General features: G+C 39.4%; 1 protein-coding gene across 1 annotated transcript; it reads left to right on the forward strand.

Moving 5' to 3' along the window:
* Positions 1-5,600: 5,600 nt before the first annotated feature.
* map3k2 (mitogen-activated protein kinase kinase kinase 2) lies at positions 5,601-20,260 on the forward strand. The gene is given in 16 exon segments (XM_062996894.1): positions 5,601-5,655; positions 6,238-6,356; positions 7,222-7,262; positions 7,780-7,879; positions 8,221-8,334; positions 9,515-9,596; positions 11,837-11,967; positions 12,051-12,130; positions 12,213-12,280; positions 12,389-12,481; positions 12,880-13,095; positions 13,192-13,340; positions 15,051-15,182; positions 16,478-16,607; positions 17,843-18,020; positions 19,971-20,260. Coding segments are annotated over 16 exon segments (1,908 nt in total). The 3' UTR covers positions 20,191-20,260.
* Positions 20,261-23,980: the final 3,720 nt, after the last annotated feature.

The raw sequence follows: 23,980 nt of genomic DNA on the forward strand, positions 1-23,980 counted from the left end.
CATCAGTTCAAGTCTTTAATGTCATGGACAATTTTGTATCTCCAATTTACCTCACTTGCGTGTCTTTGGTCTGTGGGAGGAAACCGAAGCTCCCGGAGAAAACCCACACAGACACGGGGAGAACATGCAAATTTCACACAGAAAGGACCCATACCGCTCCACCTGGGAATCGCACCCAGGACCTGACTCGTGCAGGTGAAAAATGCAGTCTGTACTGACTGTACGTGCCAGAGGGGGCGCATGTCAGTTGAGAGGCGTCCTCAGTCAGCGGTGAAGGGTCGAATACAGTATAGAGGACGCAATCAGGGTAATTGGACACGACTAGACTGGGGGATAAATGTTGGGGGAAAAAAGTGGGGAAAAATAGAAAATACACCAAAGTGTACAGAAAAAACGAAAAAATAAATAAATAATTATATATATATATATAAAGTGTGTAAAACATGAGCTTTAAATCCTAATAAATAAATAGATATGATGGTGTTAATACCATTTAGTTCCACATGGTGGCGGAGTGATTTGAGGAAAGAAAAACGTACGATAATTTGCCGGGAAGAGAAAAAAAGTATATGTACGAGGAGCACAAATATTATTGACGTCACACTGGGTCAAACTTCAAATTATGCTTCTTTGAGCATGAAGTGCACTGCCAAACACTGTGTGTGGCGAACAGCTGTATTGCGTCGTTTCCTATGTAGTGAAGGCATGTAGGGAATAAGGAGCTATTTGAAATACGGCTGAGGTTTGTGTAGCGTCGGGCTGTACAGAGGCAGTATCGGTGTGTGGGGGAGGCAGTGTGTTCGCTGTTTCAGTGCCGTGTTGGAGGGTTTTGCATGTAAACAAAACAGTCCAAAAAAACGCTGTTTAGAGGAACGTTATCTGTCGCCGACAGAACGGTTCTAACTCTGGGGTTTTAAAGCGTTTACGATCGCGTTGTTGTGACTCGGTACGGCTTAACTGAAATTCCCAAGTAAGTTAAGTCATGAATTAATTGCATGTGTATGGAGAGCTGCGAAATTATGCTAAGCTAAGATACGCTATGTTTTCGGGCCTGTGGCCTAAAGTTCTATTCGGACTTTGTAACTTCGGAATTTGCGTCGGGAATTTGATGACGGAGTGAAACTTAATCGGACAACCCAGGTAAGAAATATATTTTCATGCTATGTTGTATGTGAAATCGAATTTACGCTGTGGAAACTGTCAACTGTCTAGCTATGGTAAAGTCCTAAATTGTACACTACTTTACTTCATAGTGTGTCAAACTAGTGCACTACGCGTGTTATGAGAAGATGCTATTTTACCTACTAGTTAGTACACTGCTCACGGTTTGGGACTTAGCCCGAGTTTTTTTTCCTCACCCGCAATCAGACAAACTCCGCCTCAAGTGCTTATCCAATCATTGAGCGGATCGCTCTTTTTTGACCTATCAATGCTAAAGATGCCGCACTTAACACAAAACGGGTGTGAAAAACAAGTTCCCCGTCTACAAACTCGGCTAGGTGCTAACATTCGATATGAGAGAGAGTTATAACACGATAAAGGAGCGTATTTAACCAGTATTGATTAACCTTTTATTGAAATTTTGGCTCAGTTTGAGAAAAAGAGCAATAAAGTTAGCGAACTGGATGTTAAACTGATATATTACGCTAAACCAGACTATAGACATTCTGATTGGGTCCAAATACATACTAACATAGTAAACGTCAAATCAGTTCATCTGTACTGTCATGGTTTGACGCTGTTTAGCCCGTAGTATGTGATTTGGAACGCAGCCCTTATTTATATATATTTTTTACCTGGCTTGTCTAATAATAAAGTTAACGAGCTGGACTTCTGATAAGTGAGGTTTGTACTGACTACATTTGTAGTACTTAGCAGGTGCTTGTATTCAAAGCGAATTACAGTTATCACTGAATACAATTTAAGCAGTTGATGTTTTAGGGCCTTGCACATGGGCAATTTATAGTTGGTGGGGCTGGAACCAGCACCCTTTTGATTACTAGTCCAGTACATTAACCGCCAAGCTACGCTGATTCTGAGTGATGTTAGAATCAACTGAGCTTTTATCTGGTTAAACAGTATATTAAATTTGATTAGATTAGATTTTTTCCCTTTAGGCTTCTCTCATATAAACTATGCATTAGACTTACAGTATCTGTTGACTGCTCCTTTTAAGCTACTTAGTCTGCCATGGTAATTTGTCTAAACAATCGTCTGTAAGTCGAAAGTACATGGAACAGTGGTCTCTGCCTAGGTTTGAAAGAACACTCAAACAGCTACCTTATGCTGAGTACAGATGGTTAAATGCGATCCAAAAACCACCAGAAAATGTATGTCATGAATTTGATTCTGCTGGAACAAATGCATCATGAGCTTGTGGGCGGCACAGTGGCTCAGTGGGTAGCACTGTCGCCTCACAGCAAGAAGGTCCTGGGTTCGATCCTGAGGTGGTTCGGCCCGGGTCCTTTCTGTGTGGAGTTTGCATGTTCTCCCCGTGTCAGCGTGGGTTTTCTCCGGGTGCTCTGGTTTCCTCCCACAGTCCAAAGACATGCAAGTGAGGTGAACTGGAGAAACAAAATTGTCCATGACTGTGTTTAACACATCAGTTTAAACTTGTAAACTGATGAATCTTGTGTAACGAGTAACTACCGTTTCTGTCATGAATGTAACCAAAGTGTGTAAAACATGACGTTAAAATCCTAATAAATAAATTACCATGTGCTTAGAGGCTCAAAGCTTGAGTAATTTTATGCACAAAGTAGAAGCCTACTAAAGGGCTATTTATGTTTGAAGAAAAAAAACAGCAACTCCGTACCTACTGATGGGATGCAGTGTTTTGGCTTCAGTGTATTGACCAAAGGCCAAAAGCCTTCATTTTTTACAACCGAAAATGGGCTCATATATTTTGCCACGAAAAACTCACCTCTATTCTCTATGGCCCTTGCACTGGTTGTGGCTAATAAAATTGCAATTCTGCTTGTCAGCGTAGTTTGTCTTTTTTGCAACTTTCACTCAGGCAGTGGTGAATTGAGCTCACTATGGTTCTGTCTGACCTGATATAATATGTTGGTACTGTATTTTATAAGATTCTTATGGTTTTGCGGTAAATCACAGTATTTTTTTTGTATGACTGGGACTTTTTATATGTCTGTGGCTTATTCTACTGTCATAAGTACATAGAATATACAGTGGGGTCAAAAAGTATTTAGTCAGCCACTGATTGTGCAGGTTCTCCTACTTAGAAAGATGAGAGAGGTCTGTAATTTTCATCATAGGTACACTTCAACTATGAGAGACAAAATGAGAAAAAAAAATCCAGGAAATCACATTGTAGGATTTTTAAAGAATTTATTTGTAAATTATGGTGGAAAATAAGTATTTGGTCAATAACAAACAAGCAAGATTTCTGGCTCTCACAGACCTGTAACTTCTTCTTTAAGAAGCTCTTCTGTCCTCCACTCGTTACCTGTATTAATGGCACCTGTCCACAGCCTCAAACAGTCAGACTCCAAACTCAACCATGGCCAAGACCAAAGAGCTGTCGAAGGACACCAGGAAGAAAATTGTAGACCTGCACCAGGCTGGGAAGAGTGAATCTACAATAGGCAAGCAGGTTGGTGTGAATAAATCAACTGTGGGAGCAATTGTAAGAAAATGGAAGACATACAAGACCGTTGATAATCTCCCTTGGGGTCAAGATCTCATCCCGTGGGGTCAAAATGATCATGAGAACAGTGAGCAAAAATCCCAGAACTACACGGAGGGACCTGATGAATGACCTGCAGAGAGCTGGGACCAAAGTAACAAAGGCTACCATCAGTAACACACTACGCCGAGAGGGACTCAAATCCTGCAGTGCCAGGCGTGTCCCCCTGCTTAAGCCAGTACATGTCCAGGCCCGTCTGATGTTTGCCAGAGAGCATATGGATGATCCAGAAGAGGATTGGGAGAATATCATGTGGTCAGATGAAACCAAAATGGAACTTTTTGGTAAAAACTCAACTCGTCGTGTTTGGAGGAAGAAGAAGAACCCAAGAACACCATACCTACTGTGAAGCATGGGGGTGGAAGCATCATGCTTTGGGGCTGTTTTTCTGCAAAGGGGACAGGACAACTGATCCGTGTTAAGGGAAGAATGAACGGGGCCATGTATCGTGAGATTTCCATCAGTGAGAGCATTGAAGATGGAACGTGGCTGGGTCTTCCAGCATGACAATAATCCCAAACACACCGCTCGGGCAACGAAGGAGTGGCTCCGTAAAAAGCATTTCAAGGTCCTGGAGTGGCCTAGCCAGTCTCCAGACCTCAACCCCATAGAAAATTTGTGGAGTCCGTGTTGCCCAGCGACAGCCCCAAAACATCACTGCTCTAGAGGAGATCTGCATGGAGGAATGGGCCAAAATACCAGCTACAGTGTGTGCAAACCTGGTGAAGACTTACAGGAAACGTTTGACCTCTGTCATTGCCAACAAAGGTTATGTTACAAAGTATTGAGTTGAACTTTTGTTATTGACCAAATACTTATTTTCCACCATAATTTACAAATAAATTCTTTAAAAATCCTACAATGTGATTTCCTGGATTTTTTTCCTCATTTTGTCTCTCATAGATGAAGTGTACCTATGATGAAAATTACAGACCTCTCTCATCTTTCTAAGTAGGAGAACCTGCACAATCAGTGGCTGACTAAATACTTTTTGACCCCACTGTAAAACATTTTAATTTCATTTTAATTGTAGTGAAGGTTTTGAGTACTACAAGGCTCCACAAAATGACACAATATATGGTACAGTACACATGAAACAGTTGCAACAGTTTTTATTGTTTATTTATTATTTAAGTATTGTAGAATTACCCTTAGCTCTCCCTTTAACAAATAAAACGACGTTTTCAAACTCCACTGTACAACTTGGCCACTCTGTTGTAGAAAAGTGGACGACTTTAAATATATCCGCTTCCAGTTTGCTTGTAATGTTTATTTTAGCAACTGACCTAAAGTATTTTTTTTTAGCGGCAAACAATATTATAAGATTTGCTGCCTACTAAAGCTTACAGCTGTTGTATTAACTATGCTACAGTATGTACCAAAATACTGCACAGCACTAGTTGTGATATTTGTGTAGGCCATCAGCCTTTTACAATGTTTGCGTGCTGTTTTGGTCTTGTCTGTGATTTTCTCACTGTTTTCATTTGTAAACACGGAAGCCAAAATGCTGCCTCACTGCTGACTTAAAGCCGGTCGGTGCATCTTCTGTTTCATGTGATGTGCAATGTTGAAATCAACAAGTGAAATTAAAATTTGTCTATACCCTATGTTGTTTACAAACAGGTCCAAAACTTAAATCACACTTCGACAGCTATTACTACTACAAATATTAAGTGTGCTGTATGTGTTTTTTACCCTGATAGATTAAATAGTAGAAATAGAAATGAGTAAAACCTTGTTTAATTACAACAATCAGCTAAATGTGCTGGCTAAATAGGTTTGTGCATATACATTTTCATTGCTTTTATTTTGCATACTTTCAATTTGTATTATTTATTTATAAGGTAAAGACAAACATTTTGAATCTTTTCTTTAGGAGAAAGGAACCCATTTAATGGGCAAATCCTCTTTCCGGAACTCCTGGGGCAATCTCTAAGTAGTTATCATGGGTATGTATAATTTCCTGCTACCTAATGTTAGAAAAATGATGCATTTACAAAGGTATTGTATCTTTTGATTACACTGTTATACTACCAGCTTAAATAACCCTGTTCCAACCTTCCACACACAGACACAGACAGTTTTGTCTGGTGGACACCTAGGTCAGTGACACAGCTGAAATTTAAACTCAGATCTTAGTGGTGGTGTGTTGACTTGTTAGACCACTGTGCCACCCGAGCGCCCAATGTTAAGTACATTTTGGCCTCAGATACATTCTGTGTTAGTCAACGTTTTTAAATCTGCCACACTGACATTTTATGTTGTGTAAATGTTGTGGTGTCTCCACAGACATGAGTGGTTTGGCACCCTGTCCAGGGTATTGGTGCCTTGTGCCCATAGTGAACATAGTTTAATAGCAGTTTAATTCCTCTTAAAGTTTCATTTCCTTGCTAGACAACCCAAATTGGTAGATTTTTTTCAACAAAAATGGTTTTTCAGTGCCAAGTCAGTTTACCTAATGAGCGATTAAAAAGAAATTTAGTTCATTGCTTGCTATTTGTTGTAAATCAGGTGTCCGTTTCTTCTAACAGATGAACAGGAGGTGTTGAAATCGATCATGCAGGACCTGGCTGAACTGCATCGCTCTAGCCGGCCAGCCATGACCCTGTCTGATCAGAACAAACCCAAAACCTCCTCTCCTAAGAACCAGGTATGATTTCTGTTTAATTCTTGTTGTCATGCATACACAGGGTAGTACTGAACAATTCTAATGGCCTTACAGTTGTCTTTCAAATCCTCACAAGTGGTGTTATGATGAGATGCATCAGTTTTGAGAGGTCTTAGATTAGCTCATAGTTAGGGCCCTACCAAATTCACTGGTAAATGTGCTTAATTTCACAGACCTCATTTTTCAAGAATCACATATTTCACAGATTTTTAAAGAAAAGGACACATTTCACAGCAGTCATTAAATTACACTCATAAATTGAATGATGGAATAAATGGAAGCTACAATACACAGCACAGCCTACCGTAATGGTTGAATGTAAACCTAGAACGTCCAGCAACGATCTCAAAGACGAAAATAGCCGTCCGTGTTTTGACACACCCCCTCTGCGTTCTCAGAAATGGTTGGGAGTTTTCTAAACTCAGTTACCTGGGTAGTGTTTTTAGCAGCTTTAGACTTTGACATCTTGGACATTTTGAATAAGCAGTTGCTAACCTAATTGCCGTAGGATTGCTAGGACCGCCTCATAGTGCAGATTAACCAGTCAACGTGAGACACTTGAACGCTACGCAAATGAAAAATGTTAAATCACTAAACACAAACCTTAAATTTTAAATTTTACAGCAAATTGCATATCACACTGTAAATGGCTCATTTCACGGTTCGTGGCGCGCTTTTCATTGCCGTGAAATAGATAGGGCCTTGATAATAACCACTGTGGTTGACCCACTAAATGCAGACATTAAATAAACTAGGTATTTACAGATCATACTAGTTAGGGAACTTGAATTTAAACAGTCATTTCATGTGATTAAATGATCTTTTCTCAATGTGTTCTTGCTTGCAGAATGATGTTCGGGTGAAGTTCGAGTTCAGAGGAGAGAAAAGGTATCGACTTTTTCATGGAATGTTTTTACTCTACACACACTCACTGGCTGCGTTATTAGGAACACCTGCTTATTCATGTTCCACTTTATTGGGAACACTTTTGCACCCACTCATTCATGTAATTATCCAACAACCCAATAGGACAGGTGCAACACAGTGCATATAATCGTACAGACATGGGTCAGAAGCTTTGCCGGTACCAGAGCTGAGATTCGAACTCACGAGTTTGAGAAGTCAGCTCTGGTGTGCTAGTGTTTTACTGCTGTGCCACTTGAGCGCCACTGATGAATGTTAATGTTGATGCAACATTAATATAAATACTGTATATATGTTAATTATAGTGTTAACATACTTTTCCTTCAGTGTTTTTTGTTTAGTGTCTATATCTGACTTAGCATGTTAAATAGCAGAAACAAATGGGTGTGTAGCATTGTATAAACAATACTGCAAGCATGCACATTGTAATTTAACACTGAGTGAATAACGTATTGCATTGCCTTTCTGTGTGCCACTTCAGGATTCTGCAGTTTCCACGACCTCTCAGGCTAGATGATCTGAGTGTCAAAGCTAAAGTGGCATTTGGACAGACAATGGACCTGCACTATACCAATAATGAGGTACCAGAAATCACCCTACATGTAAACACAGCACATCATATTTACTGACCTGGAATACATTTCTTTGCTGGACTTGTTCACCTATTACAGTGTTTTGTGTTTGTCAACCCAACTCTAAAGCAACAGAACTGTGTTATATTATCTAGCTTTATTCGAACCAAACATTTACCAATGGAATGTATGCTCGTTTTAACTGGAATTATTTGTCATGTTCGGTGGAATTGTATCATTTTATTTTGTCATTTGTTTAGAACTTTCCCTTTCTTCTGTTTCACATGATTCATTCTTTCACTTTCTCTTTTCTGTCTCCTTCTTGTTTTCCTGTGCATGTGTGCATGTAGCTGGTGATTCCTTTGAGCACTCAGGATGATCTTGATAAGGCTGTGGAGCTGCTGGACCGGTCTGTCCACATGAAGAGCCTTAAGATCCTGCTGGTGCTACCAGCATCCTCCCAGGTCAGTCTGAGCCTCGGTGCTTATCCATTTTACTATGGTGAGCTTCAGTGTAGCTTATTGAAACACTATTTAAAACTGACTGCACTATTTAGAACATATATCTTTAAGAACACTAAAGCACAAGCTGCTAGATTTCATTAGCATGGGATTAGAGCCCAAAACACTCAGATTTCACTATGCTTTAATTTAGTACCACTATTATTATTACTATTATTATTATTATTATTATTATTATTTTGTAATGCCTGGTCTCTTTTTCAGTACAATTTGACCATATTTTTATGTCAGAAGAACTATTTTTTTATGAAGGAAATGTTTTTTTTATGACGAACAGATTGTATGTTCAAAGTGTGCTTGTGTGTGTGTGTGTGTGTGTGGATATACACACACGTGTATATTGTTTGTGTGCAGTATTTATGTTTATCTTTAACAACACTAAAGCACAAGCTGCTAGATTTTATTAGCATGGGATTCAATCCAAAACCACTCTGATTTCATTATGCTTTTATTTATTATTACTATTATTATTATTATTATTATAGTATTTTATTATTATTATGCAATGCCTTTACCTCTTTTCTGCCTCTTTTTTAGTACAGGAATTTGACTATATTGTTTATGTATGAAGAAAAATTATGAAGGGAGTGGTTTTTTTATGATGAACAGATTAGTAGTTAAGTGTGTTTGTGTGTGTGTAGATATACACACGTGTATATTGTGTATATTGTTTGTGTATATTGTTCATCTTTAACAACACTAAAGCACAAGCTGCTAGAAATTTATTAGCATGAGATTAAGGCCGAAACAATTTTAGTCAAATTTTTAGTATGCTTTTGTTTATTATTGCTATTATTAATAATAATTTATTATTATTATGTAATGCCTAGGCTGGCCTGTTTTTCAGTACAGAAATTTGCCCATATTTTTTATGTCTGAAGAACAATTATTTATCAAGGGAGTGTTTTTGTTATGATCAACAGATTTACATGCACAATCTTCTACGTAAGCACCTCTTAGCTAATAAACAGTTTTACCATTATGTTGTTTGTATAGCTAATAAAAATGTAGTTGGCTGTGCCATTGAAGTGCTATTGTAAGCCAACAACTACTCTATAAAGAACATTTTTTACATCCACAGACAGTTAACTTATTTTTTATCTTTCTTCTTTTGCTGAATCAGAACTCATTTTCCAGTATGAATCTGTTGCTGAGTCACGAGAAGCTGGACAACACAGATCGAAAAAACATGCTGGCCCTGATAGGTCAGTGCTGAGTTTATTGTTTTATGATTTTATGTAATTTTGATTTATATTTGCAGTCGTCATTATTTAACCTTTAATAGTTAACATTTTGTATATAATTGAATGAAAATATGCAACAAGATGTCTCAAAAAACAAGGAAAAAATATTTATTGATACATACAAGCAATTTTTAATAATATGAATTGACAGAATTTTGAGTTTAAATTAAAAACATTTAGTTCTCTTGACAAATGTCCATCAATTTCCCTCCCAATTTAGTCGTATCCAATTCCCCGATCATATTTCGCCTCCACTCCTGACTGAGGAGACCCGTAAGTAACACACGCCCCCCTCCGACACGTGTGCAGTGCCGACCGCTTCTTCTCACCTCCACCAGGAGATGTTTTCACTTTGTTTGTGTACACTGATCAGCCGTAGCATTGGAGCCACCTCCTTGTTTCTGCGCTCGCTGTCCAATTTATTACCCAACCTCCAGCCATAGTACTTGTTGGAACATTTTTGCCGTAGTTACCTCTAATAAGCAAAAGTGCTAACAAGCTTCTCTCTTCTATCTTCTCTTGTCTTCTCATGCAAAAAGCTTCTTACTCATTGTGTTTGATGTGTTTGTACTGCAACTGTTTCTTTTTTAAATCCCACCAAAGATTTGAACTTTGGGACTTAAAGCTGCAGACAGAAAAGGCTACTCCAGGATATTGCAGGACTAAATCTTTAATCAAGCTTTGGTTGACTTCTTAGTGCTTTGCAAAGTTTAGTTTTCACTACAGAAGGCATAGCATTCTTTTTCAAAATGCCTTGGCATTTCTGTGAATCCATGATGCCAGTCACCCGGTCCAGATTGCCAGTTTCTGCAGCAGAAAAACTCCATCACTGACACTGAGTTTTCCAGTGTTTATTGGTCCCAGAACTCTGCAAGCCTATCCAAATTCTTTCTAGTGTATTCCAGTTGACTCTTCCTGTGCTTCTTGGTGAACAGTGGTGCACATCGTGAAGTCCCTGTGGTTAATGTGCAACCATTTTTACTCTTTCTACTTATGGTTGCCAATGTTACAATTATCCCAGCCATCACCTGGTCTTCCTGTAAGTCTTTCGCTGTAACACAGGGGTTTTCTTTGTTTTCCTGTTGAGATTTTAAGGCTTCTGGATGAAATGTTGGGCTTTGTCCTATAACCAAGCAGGTTTGCTGCTGAGAAATAAGTTTGGAATTTCTGGACAATACTCCTAATTGTGTCTCTAGAAATATTCAGTGTTTTGGATAGCGTCTTATACCCATTGCCCCTTTTACGCAGTTAATGCTCTCAGAATTCTCTCAGCTTTTGTGGCAGCTCCTTAGTTTTTGGGTCATTATTTTTACTGTTATTATGAATATGATGATTATGATGATATATATATATATACTGATCAGCCCTAACAATAAAACCACCTCCTTATTTGTACACTTACTGTCCATTTTATCAGCTCCACTTACCATATAGAAGCACTTTGTAGTTTATTACTGACTGTAGTCCATCTGTTTCTCTGCATGCTTTGTTAGCCCCCTTTCATGCTGTTCTTCAATGGTCAGGACTCTCCCAGGACCACCACATAGCAGGTATTATTTGGGTGGTGGATCATTCTCAGCACTGCAGTGACACTGTCATGGTGGTGGTGTGTTAGTGTGTGTTGTGCTGGTATGATTGGATCAGACACAGCAGCGCTGATGGAGTTTTTAAACACCTCACTGTCACTGCTGGACTGAGAATAGTCCACCAACCAAAAATATATCCAGCCAACAGCACCCTGTGGCCAGCGTCCTGTGACCACTGATGAAGGTCTAGAAGATGGCCAACTCAAACAGCAGCAATAGATGAGCGATCGTCTCTGAATTTACATCTACAAGGTGGACCAACCAGGTAGGAGTGTCTAATAGAGTGGACAGTGAGTGGGCATGGTATTTAAAAACTCCAGCAGTGCTGCTGTGTCTGATCCACTCATACCAGCACAACACACACTAACACACCACCACCATGCCAGTGTCACTGCAGGGCTGAGAATGATCCACCACCCAAATAATACCTTCTCTGTGGTAGTCCTGTGGGGGTCTATCTAATCATTACTGAGCAGATTAAATGTGTTAAAGCTCTGAAGTCAAACAAATATGTGTGGTGCTTATTTTATTTTACTTTAAAATTAAGATACGACTCTTTAATGTTATAAAATTCATGTCATTTAAAACATTACTGTCTGCTGTAACTCTGTCCAGGCTGTCAGTCGACGGACCGTAGCTCACCTCCTCCAGGCTACATCCCAGACGCTCTGCAGCAGGTAGCCAGAAACGGTTCTTTTACCAGCATCAACAGTGAGGGAGAGTTTATACCTGAGAGCATGGACCAGGTAACGATACATGCATGGACTCATCATCTTTATCCTATCATTTACATTTGAGCTGTACTTAAACTAAGTGGATGTTTTTGTAGATGCTGGATCCACTGTCAATGAGCAGCCCGGAAAATTCAGCATCAGGCAGTTGTCCTTCTCTGGATAGTCCTCATGACAAGTAATTCTAAAGTTCACACACAGACAAACTTGCTCGTTTGAACATGTTGCCTAGAAGTAACACGACTTCTCTTATCTTCTAGTGATAGCTACCCTAAATCACGCATGCCCCGAGCCCAGAGTTACCCAGACAACCATCAGGAGTTTCCTGGTAAGCTGAGAAATGACCAAATATACCATTTCTCACAGGTTTTCTGGCAATTCTGTTTTAACGTGTTGCAAAAATTATTTAAAATAATATTTTTTTCTGTTTTTACAGAATACGACATCCCAGTGTTTGAGAAGTCAGGAAAAGGTGGCACATACCCACGGAGATACCCTATTCCCTTTGGTTTACAGGACTACAGTGATGGTAAGGGATTAGGCACACACAATCTTATTTGATTTAAAAAATATTGTAAAAAGATACAGTTCCAGCTTTTCTGGAAATGCAGTTGGTACCTTATTATTTATTATGCCATAAAATTGCAACAGAGACCAACTAAAATAAAAAGAATAAAAACGCTGGAATTAAATGAATTTTTGAAATGTAAAGCATAATATGTGAATTAAGTTCAAAGTATAAAACCATGCATTTGATATTCCATCCTCTAAAAAATAAAAAGCAGTTTTATAAAAATTAATCAGTGTTTTTGGCACAATTTAAATACCTTAAAATTAAATTCTATACCACTATGTGTCTGTCTGACTGCTGCTTGTTTGGCTGGGCATCAAGTAAATGAAGTTGCATGTAATTTCCTTCTCTTGCAGGGCGTAAGACTTTCCCACGAGCACGCCGAACACAGGGCCACGGGTTCCGCTCGCCCATGAGTTTCAGCCCAACAGACCAGAGCCCCAGCACCAGCAGTGGAAGCAGCATATTCTCACCAGAGCTTGAGGAACCAGGGCGCCGACGTCGGGGTAGTGACATCGAGCCCAACACCATCCCAACACTCTCCGTCATGGACATCAGCCCACCCAGTCGCTGTAAGATGATGTTCGACCTCCTACATAAGCTTTCATCCAATGTTGTATTTTTTAATGCAACTTATATAACTAATATGTGTGTGTTTGTGTGTCAAGCTCCTCGTGCTCCAACAAACTGGCGCCTTGGAAAGTTACTGGGTCAGGGAGGATTTGGCCGGGTCTTTCTCTGTTACGATGCTGACACTGGTAGAGAACTGGCTGTTAAACAGGTCCAGTTTGACCCAGATAGCCCTGAGACCAGCAAGGTATGTGAACAATACACACACACACACTATTTTTCAGTTTAGATTGATGAATGAAGCCACGTTTGTAACTTTACTTTGAGCAACAGTTTGTGCATGCGGTAGGGACGTTAATGATTTAGCAAAAACGGACAAAAAAAGTCATATTTTGAAAACTGCCATTGCAAATGTGGCGCAGCAATAAAACACCACCCTCATGCCCACCACTGCAAGGGTCTCGAGCTCTTGAGTTTGACTCTTAGCTCTGCTACAAAAGGGTGCCTACACGGACATGATTGGCTACGTCTGAGCCATGGCAGGCCAAAAGGATTCCACATTGCTACTGTAATTACTGCCTCTACCGGCTGGTTGATGGTGTCTACACAGAGACAGGGAATACTAGAGATCAGTGTGTGATTCTTCGTATGCGATACTGATCCTTGTGTGAAACCGCCTTGTGAGGGTAAAAAGAAGTGGTTGGCTAGTATTGTTGTCAGGATGAGCTTTGATATACAGACTGCATCTTTATTGTTTATTTAGGTGCTCAGGTGCTCACTACTAAAATCCGGGCTTGAATCTCAGGGGTGTTATTGGCCAACCGCATGCAATAGATTATTCCTGCCTTGCGCCCAGTGGAGACTGACCTACAGTGACCCTGACCAGGATAAAGCGAATGATGAAAATGCAATGAAATAAAAAAAATATTATTTTATTATTTATTTATTAATAAAGCCAAAAGACTTATTAGACACATTTTGATGCCTTTTTAGAAGCTAAACAATTAACAGTTATTAATGGCAGCCAGTTATTAGTTCAAAAATAAGCAAAACTGAGCATTCCTAGCATGCATACAACCTCAAGTGATTCCTCTCTGTGCTTGTTTCAGAATAGATTTGTCCAAATTAACTACATCTTAAGTAATTGGCAGAATAAAAAAGAGTGCAATAAGGTATTAAACTGAAAACATGCCATGCTTAGACACGGCCCTCTCTTAGGCACAGCCAGTTGTGCCTGTGAAATGCCCAGCCAGGTTGATAGCACTTGATGACTTTTTACAAGAAATCATGGATGGATGGATGGATGGATGGATGGATGGATGGATGGATGGATGGATGGATGGATGGATGGATGGATGGATGGATGGATGGATGGATGGATGGATGGATGGATGGATGGATGGATGGATGGATGGATGGATGGATGGATACTTACTTTATTATTTATCAAAGGAAATTATTGATGCATTGCACTGCCAAAAAGTAGACCTTAAAATTAGTTTCTAAACTGAAGCGAAGGCCTAATTAAATTACGCAGCACTGAATGACTTTTTTTTGCAGATTCTGAACTGCAGCGAAGGTCTAATTGAATTGTGCAACAGTACAATGATTTAGCATGTAATACAAAGTAGCAATGTGTCTTATATAAAACATATTTACAAAGTCGAGTAGGGCTAAAATTCATACACAGATTAAATAACAGTGGCAGTCGTGGCTGCTAAAAATGCTGCAAGTGGTTTTTAAGAGGGGAGTGTTTACTTCGAATGCCCTTTACACTTTGCCCCCCAAACCACCTTTGCTGTCTTATTTTATCTTTTAAAATGTGTCACATGAACTTTCCCTTACACCAGCTATTTACGCTGTGATGGTCAGCTCACAAGCTCATGCTCACGCACCTTTATCGTTGCTGTTAAACCGTCTGATAATTTACCACGTCTGTTTTTCCCTCTGTGTTCAGGAGGTGAGCGCGTTAGAGTGCGAGATCCAGCTTTTGAAGAATCTTTGCCACGAACGCATAGTCCAGTACTACGGTTGCTTACGGGACACGCATGAAAGAACCCTCTCCATCTTCATGGAGTACATGCCAGGGGTAATTTGCAAATCTTATTTGCCATTAAAGTGACAAAGGGAAGAACGTAGGAAGCGTTATCTGAGTCACCTTGACTCTGACATGGTTGTTGATATAAGAGGGGCTGGTTTGAGATTGCTGAGACAACAGAATGATGCAAAAAAACGGAAGCATCCAGTGAGCAGGCAGTTCAGAGGAAAATGGCCAGTCTGGTTCAAGCTAACCTTAAGGCACTCAAGAAATCATTCTTCAAATGCACAACATATATTAGACTTTGATTATAACATATAACATATATTAGATTGATAAACAAATACAGCAGAACACCTCTGTGAGTTTTACTCCTGCTGACCAAGAAATGTCATGCAGTGCTGTATTGGCCAGGGGGTTGAGTCAGAATTTAGCAGGAACCGAATTGCAAATATAAATTTATTGCCCCAACCTGCTTAGTCTAACCAGTTTAGGCTAATGATTGTGGTGTGATGGTGAAGGTTTTCTTGGCACATAATGGGCCACACATCAAGCATGGTTTAAAATTGAATATAGTTGCTCCCTTCATAGCTACAATCTTAAAACTACTATGAGTGACACCTTGGCTCGGTGGGTAGCAATGTCACCTCACAGCAAAAAGGACCTGGGTTTGATTTCCAGGTGGAGCAGTCTTGGTCCTTTCTGTGTGGGTTTCTTCCAGAACCTCTGGTTTCCTCCCACAGTCCAAAAACATGCAAGTGAGGTGAATTAGGAATACAAAATTGTCCATGACTGTACTTAAACTTAAAACCTTGAACTGATAAATCTTGTGTAACAAGTAACTACCTGTCCTGTCATGAATGTAACCAAAGTGTGTAAAACATGACATTAAAAATCCTAATAAATAAACTATTAGAGCTACTTCCAGCCTAATATTGCACAAAGGACCATTCACCTAAAATTGCTTTCATAAACATGAAAAAGGGTCTGCTGTCTATGTAGAGAGCTCACTAGGTTTTCGGACAGACCCTTAGAGAGTCTTTTATACTTTAATGGTCTGCTTCATCAGATCTCAGTCCATGGAATGTGGTAGAACTGGTGAGTTGCAGCATACAAGTACATCTGACTGATCTAGAGTGAGGCATGATGCAATAGTGTTAACCTGGATCCAAATCTCATTAGAATGTTTCCAACACCTGCTAGAGCCATGCTATAACGAATTGTTCCCATAAGCTAAGGAAGTCTTACCCACTGTAGGTACTGTCCACACAGTGTATGGTGACTGTCGTAGAATGACTATGAATAAAATATGAAATATTGTTGTATTTGCATGTGTCCATCCTCAGGGCTCGATTAAAGACCAGCTGAAGTCGTACGGTGCACTGACAGAAAACGTCACACGGAAGTACACGCGGCAGATTTTGGAAGGAGTGTGTTACCTGCACAGCAACATGATCGTACACAGAGACATCAAAGGTGAGACACCTGTCCAGGTCTCTGTATGCTGATATGCTACAACCTGACTCTTACTTTTCTTCGACTTGTTAACAAGGGCATGTTTGAAAGTGTGTTCCTGTCTATCATGTGCATGTTAGAGGGCATGCCTGCGTGTGTGCATGTGGGCTCTCTAGTAATAACAAGCGTTAAGAAGTTGCCAGGCTGCAGCTGAACTGGATTTTTAACCAGCAGAGGGAGCACTAACCTGGATTTGGCCAGTCAAAATATTTCATGAATAAACATGGAGTCTGAGATGGATGCAAAATAGCTTCAACTACACGAGGCTGCACTCGAGCTAGTGCATGCACAGTGCTGGTGGCCAAGAGCTGCTCTTTAGAATTTAGAATTTGACCCCTGCAACACAGTCCAAAAAAGTTGGGACAGAACGTCTTTTGTTTACTGCATTTTACACCTTTACAACTAATTCAAAAATTTTATGTGTACATGTATATTATGCCACATGTATAAATTATATAAAATAAATGATTTGCTTCTAACTTTGTGTCAACAATTTGGAGAAGGCCTTTATCTGTTCCATCATATAATGAGGTCCATAAATACAGTACAGGCCAAAGGTTTGGACACACCAGTCAAAAGTTTGGACACACCTTCTCTTCAATGTTTTTTCTTGATTATTTTTATTTTCTACATTGTAGATTAATACTGAAGACATCCAAACTATGAAGAATTATGTAGTGAACCAAAAAGTGTTAAACAAACCAGAATATGTTTTATATTTTACCAACTCTACCTCTGCACAACCCAACTGATGGTCTCAAACACATTAAAAAAGCAACAAATTCCAAAAATTCACTCTAGACAAGGCGCAAACATTCATTGAAAACCATTCCAGGTGGATACCTAATAAAGCTGGTTGAGAAAATTTCAAAGAGTGTGCAAATCTGTCATTAAAGCAAAAGATGGCTACTTTGAAGAATCTAAAATATAAAACATATTCTGGTTTGTTTAACACTTTTTTGTTTACTACATAATTCCATATGTGTTCCTTCATAGTTTGGATGTCTTTAGTATTAATCTACAATGTAGAAAATTTAAAAAAATTAAGAAAAACCACAGGAATGAGAAGGTGTGTCCAAACTTTTGTCCTGTACTGTACATGGGTTGGCACATGTGCTGTTTAGAAACTTCAGTTTTTGTTTGCTTGACTTATGCTGTCAATTATTAATACCTTACCTGCTTTTGTTTTTCCTTAGGTGCAAATATCCTAAGGGATTCGGTGGGGAACGTGAAGCTGGGTGACTTTGGGGCAAGTCGGCGTTTACAGACCATCTGTCTTTCAGGGACTGGAATAAAGTCGGTGACAGGCACGCCATACTGGATGAGTCCTGAGGTTATAAGTGGCGAGGGCTATGGAAGGAAAGCTGATATCTGGTAAATAAACATAAGTTTAATATGTTACACTTCAACCTAAACAGACTACTTATCCAAAGGGTTTTTCGGATGTGACATATGTCTTTTCTTTGATTTGAACTTTTTTCCATGTGACTAAATGATTAAAACAAAACTTTTGGGTTTGTTTGCTGACGTTGGATAAGGGACCACTGTTCCATAAACTTTGTACTAACGGGCAATTATTTGTACAGATAATCTCAGGTCCTTATCAATGGCTTCAGATGGCCTTGACATTTATGGCTTTACTTAAAGCGACTTAAGAGTTAGGACCGAATACAATGCAAGTTGGCGCTCAGGTGGTGCAGCAGCCTATTAAGATAACCTACTATTGCTCAGATCTGGGTTGAAATCTCAGCAGGTGCTCTCAGCCAGTTAGGCGTTGTAGTTATAGACATTAAGGGGCCTGTGTCTGGGGTATTCTTGCTTTTTGTCCAGTGTTTCCAGGGAAACTGTACCCATTCTGACCCTGACCAGGACAAGAAAAAAAGGAAAAAAATACATTAATCATGCAACCATTTCAGGGATAAGCTTGTTGTTCAACGGCCCAACAGTGGCAATTTTGTGGTGGTGGAGCTTTAACCAGCAGCCTTTTAATCTCTAGACCAGTTCCTTAAACACTAATCTGCTTCATATCTGAGCTGTAAAAATCTGTACAGAGCTTTTATAACTTTAGCATTGTAATGATTGCGGCTCAGTCTAAACAAGCTATATAAATATATAGTCACACCTAATTCATCAGCTGTAGTCAACTATAATCACTAATGAGGAATTAGGAAGCCATGCTACAAAAATAAATAACATGGAAATAGTAATTATTTTTTTTCCATTGCTTTACACCGGTCAGGGTTGCCATAGGTCTGGCTTGCAAAGAATTCTCTCAGAATTAATGGTCCAATGCTGTAACACACCTCAGACGCCAGTCCATTGCGGGGCTTCAGACATAAACATCCCCCGTTCCCCATCAAAGAAATAGCCAATCTTGTCTGCATGTAGATTCGAACTCTGGATCCTAAAGGTAGTGGGCTCGTGTAATTTATTGCTGTGCCACCTGTGCGCCCAAGTTACAAAAAAAGAAGGGTTTCAAAGACAATTAAAATCACAAAAAATGCAATGACATACATGTCTTTACAGTCTTAAAGAGTAATTATTATAGACCTTGGTAATTATACAGTGCTTGCTGACTGTATTGATGAATGAATGGTGCTCTAAATATGTAGACTTAATTTTAACAAACTGGATGTTATTAGTTATAGTTTTTCTATTTACTGACACACCAAGAGTGTCCCATCACAATATCAAACTTCACTAAGTTTAAACAAAGCATTATTTGAAATTGAATGATAAACTGTTTTATCTGGAAGAGCTAAAATCATAGCAACATGGCAAACTTATGCAGTGATGTAAAATGGCAACATGAATACTAATACTAGAGCTTCTAATGCTGTCAGAGTGTTATTCATGAACAATGAAAATCAGTAGCTGGTACTCATTTTATGATGCTGAACATTCAAGGTACCACTGTACTACCTACTGCAGTCTGAAGCTCTGTTCATGATTTAATGATTTAAGTGAGTAATACATTCACATGATTTAAGTAATTAATTGATTCTCTGTTTAAATTTTTGAAAAACTGAAGCAATTAGTAGGACCCCATTGTCGTACGCTAGTCTGCGGTCCTCCCTCGCCTAGTGTGGATGTTGTACATGTGGTAGACAGGGCAATGGGGCTTAATGTCTAGTTTAAAAAAAATTGGCCGCCTCAGAACATACCCAGGTTGGATTGGCTATGTCTGAGGGAGGTGGGATCAAAGGGATTCCTCAGTGCAATGAGTTTGACTAGATTTAGAGAAAAAAAGAAAAATGCATAAAAAATACAAAAATGTATGTATGAGACTGTAATTAAATAATCCATAATAATCCTCTGTTACAGGAGTGTTGGCTGTACGGTGGTAGAAATGCTAACTCAGCGACCTCCATGGGCAGAATTTGAGGCCATGGCAGCCATCTTCAAAATTGCTACTCAGCCAACCAACCCCACACTCCCAGCTCATGTGTCTGACCACTGCCGAGACTTCCTTAAACGGATTTTCGTAGAAACAAAACAGCGCCCGGCGGCTGAGGACCTATTACGGCACATTTTCGTTCACTAACCCCTTAATCACTGACCAATCAAAGACAACCCTAAGTGTCTGTAGGCTCTGCCCTTTTCTACACTCCTCCCGGTCTGCTCTACAGCATTCCATTGGACCTGAGAACGGGTGTGGCTAAGCCCGTGAGGCTTACCTTTACGCCTCGGACGGCGGCGGTGCAGTGCATTTGGGAGCATCTTAATTCTGTATGAACACGTTGCACCTTATTTTCGGGGTAAGTACCCCGAAAGACTTTTGTTTATTTTTTTTGTTGTTTCACTTTGCTATTCCCTGTGAATTGAAGTGGAAGCCTGAGCTCTGGGAATGACCAGATGAATTCAGGAGGCTGTCTCGTCCCGATACGACCCAGAATGTACCGTCCACACCAGAAAAGGGCCGCCGTGCCGTCAAGCTGCTAAAGACGAAGGCAAACGAGTAAAAAAAAAAAAAAAAGAAAAGAAAGAGGTTAAAATGATCAGAGCACAGCATGTTGGTACTCCATATAGCTCTTGTTTTCTTGCACAGTAAACACAGAACACACACAAACACTTACATGTAATACAGAACTATCTGGATAATTTCACTCACTATGCTGTACAACATTAGCTTGCTGTATCTCCATCACTATATTCACTCTTTACCAAATAGTGCCACTATTCCATGCTGTAGGATCACAGTGCATTGCTTTATTCCGCTCTTTCCAAACAGGTTGTTTTTACTTTGTGCCTTGTGGAAAACTTTCTCATTTGTACAAGAATGGTACCAGTCAACTTGGTTCCTCATATGCAACCATTCCATTGCTTCACATCTCCAGTATCTCTGACGTCTCCAATATCTCTGACGTCTTCAGTATCTCTCCAGTATGTCTTTTTTTCTGTCCACTCCCCCTCTCTTACTGAGTGCATTTACATGTAGTCAAAGGCTTTCATGGCATTGATCTTAGGATTTCAATTACCTATGCAACTGTATAATTTATAATTGAAACACAGTTCTTTTTATGTATAAAATATGATACTTGTTGAGTCAAAAATACACACACAGCCATGACTTGACAATTTATTGTTAGTGATTAATATTCACTACAGCAGGTGACCATTCAGACTGTATATCATGAGGCCGTTATCACTTATCTGATATAGCCAGTAATCACGTTAGTTGTTAGATCTATAATCTTAGTCCAATCTCCAGTCTCCATGGGAAACCACGTACTGGGTGTTATATAATACTAAATTATGTTTTGAACCGACAGCACTTGGCCTGTGAATTAATAGCTGTTCAGTTCTTATATATATATATGAAAATTATTCTGCAGGTGCTCTGTTTGTTAGCAGATGCAAGGTACGAAGAATACCCTCATTAATCGTATAAAGTGTTCAATTTGATGTGAGAATCTCATTTTCAGCCAGCCACATATACACTTATCAACCATAACATTAAAACCACCTCCTTGTTTCTGAACTTACTGTCCATTTTATTAGCTCCACTTACCATATAGAATCACTTTTTAGTTTTATAATTACTGGCTGTAGTCAATCGGTTTCTCTGCATGCTTTGTTAGCTCCCTTTCATGCTGTTCTTCAATGGTCAGGACCACCGCAGAGTAGGTATTATTTAGGTGGTGGATCATTCTCAGCACTGCAGTTACACTGACATGGTGGTGGTGTGTTAGTGTGTGTTGTTCTGGCATGAGTGGATCAGACACAGCAGCATTGCTGGAGTTTTTAAATACCATGTCCACTCACTGTCCACTCTATTAGACACTCCTACCTAGTTGGTCCACCTTGTAGATGTAAAGTCAGAAACGGTCACTCATCTATTGCTTCTGTTTGAGTTGATCATCTTCTAGACCTTCATCAGTGGTCATAGGATGCTGCCCATGGGGTGCTGTTGGCTGGATATATTTTTGGTTGGACTGTTCTCAGTCCAGCATTGACACTGAGGTGCTGCTGTGTCTTATCCACTCATACCAGCACAACACACACTAACACACCACCACCATGTCAGTGTCACTGCAGTGCTGAGAATGATCCACCACCCAAATAATACCTGCTCTGTAGTGGTCCTGTGGGGGTCCTGACCATTGAAGAACAGCATGAAAGGGGGCTAACAAAGCATGCAAAGAAAGAGATGGACTACAGTCAGTAATTGTAGAACTACAAAGTGCTTCCAAGTGGAGCTGATAACATGGACAGTGAGTGTAGAAACAAGGAGGTGGTTTTAATGTTATGGCTGATCTGTGTATATTCTCTCTCTGTATATAGATTGTCATTAAAATACAATGCTGCTATGAGAGTAAAGTAGAAGTGTGGCATAGAGGAGCGATTTCATTCAAACAGGACTCTAAAAGACCTAAAAGAAACGTATATCAGGATTTGTTCTGTAAAACGTCCTGTGATAAAGGATTTTGGCTATGTCACCCACTTCAATTAGAAACAAACCAAAAAAAAAAACCCACTGCCCTATCCATTTTTAAGATGCTGCTGAAGAAATGTGATTACTGGCACAAGTCATGCTGACCCAGAATTTCCTATAAGCAATTTATTAAAATGCATGTAAACGTTGTGATCTGATTATTGCAAAAAATCTGGATTATTTTAGACATGTAAATGCACTCAGTATCAAACTGTCTCGAGGTCAGTTTCTTAAGTGCTTGTCTGCCTTTTTACAACAGTGCTGTGTATTTCAATCTGATCAGAGGTCAGCTCTGAAGTGGAATCCAAAGCTCAAAAAAATTAAGAAAAACACACAAAACAGGACAGAGTGGCTCAGGTTAGTGTCATTAACAGATGCTTGACTGAATACACAAAAAGCTTGTGTAGGGTACGACTGTTGAGATGGCACTGTACTAATGATCTTAGTGACCATGTTTCTGGGAACCGTTTCTCCATTATTATTTTTTTCTAGTGTTATTTATTTTTATTTTGCAGTGCCATAACACACGAAGAGCACGGTTGTTTTTAAAATATTACAGTGTTTTATTATTTTGTTAAAGAGCAGACCTCTCAATCCCCAGCCTGGAATTATGTTCTCATTACAGTTCTTGACCTTTTTTTTTTTTATTTAAAATAGTACTCAGTAGCTTTGACATCTTGAGATGGATTTTAGTTTTTTGTCAGGCATCTTGTGCTGTTAATCCACAACACATTCACACTACTGAAGTATGCTAATGGTCCTATGTTTCGCTCACAGATCAAACACCAACTTCAGTAAGAAATAGTTCAGAAGGCCAAATTTCTAAAGATAACATTTCTATCATTTAAGACTTTTTCCTCAGTACCTTTATTACCTTTATTGTCTTGGTGCTCTGGAGTTTGTTCATACGTTTACAACGCCATTTAATTCGACCAATTCTTGACTTTTCACAAAGGAGGAAACCCTTTGAGTCTGTTGTAATGTAAGGTATTTCATGGCTTAGCAGAGCTTGTAGGGTTGGTTGAATCTTAAATCACAGACCTGCAAATGTAATGCATTTGCATGTTAAATACACTATGAACTGTTAAGATCCATAACAAAATAGTGTTTATTAAAGCAGTTATGCTGCTCTGTTAATCACATAAATTAGCTACCTAGAGGAGGTTAAAATTTTAGGGAAATTTCCAGTCTGAATCTGAAATGATGAACTTGCTGCTACCTTATTTCTGATCAGTCAGTCAGTAGTTGTTTCTTAAAGGTACAGCCACACTATTTATTTTGTCAGATTAAAGCAAGGCTGCCAGACTCGGGTCCTGGGGGCTACAGACTTGTATTTTTTCACTTACATTTAGCCCCTAAGTGGGTAGCACTGTCACCTCACAGCAAGAAGGTCCTGGGT

This window comes from Trichomycterus rosablanca, chromosome 6 (assembly GCF_030014385.1).
Source record: "Trichomycterus rosablanca isolate fTriRos1 chromosome 6, fTriRos1.hap1, whole genome shotgun sequence".
Taxonomy (NCBI): domain Eukaryota; kingdom Metazoa; phylum Chordata; class Actinopteri; order Siluriformes; family Trichomycteridae; genus Trichomycterus; species Trichomycterus rosablanca.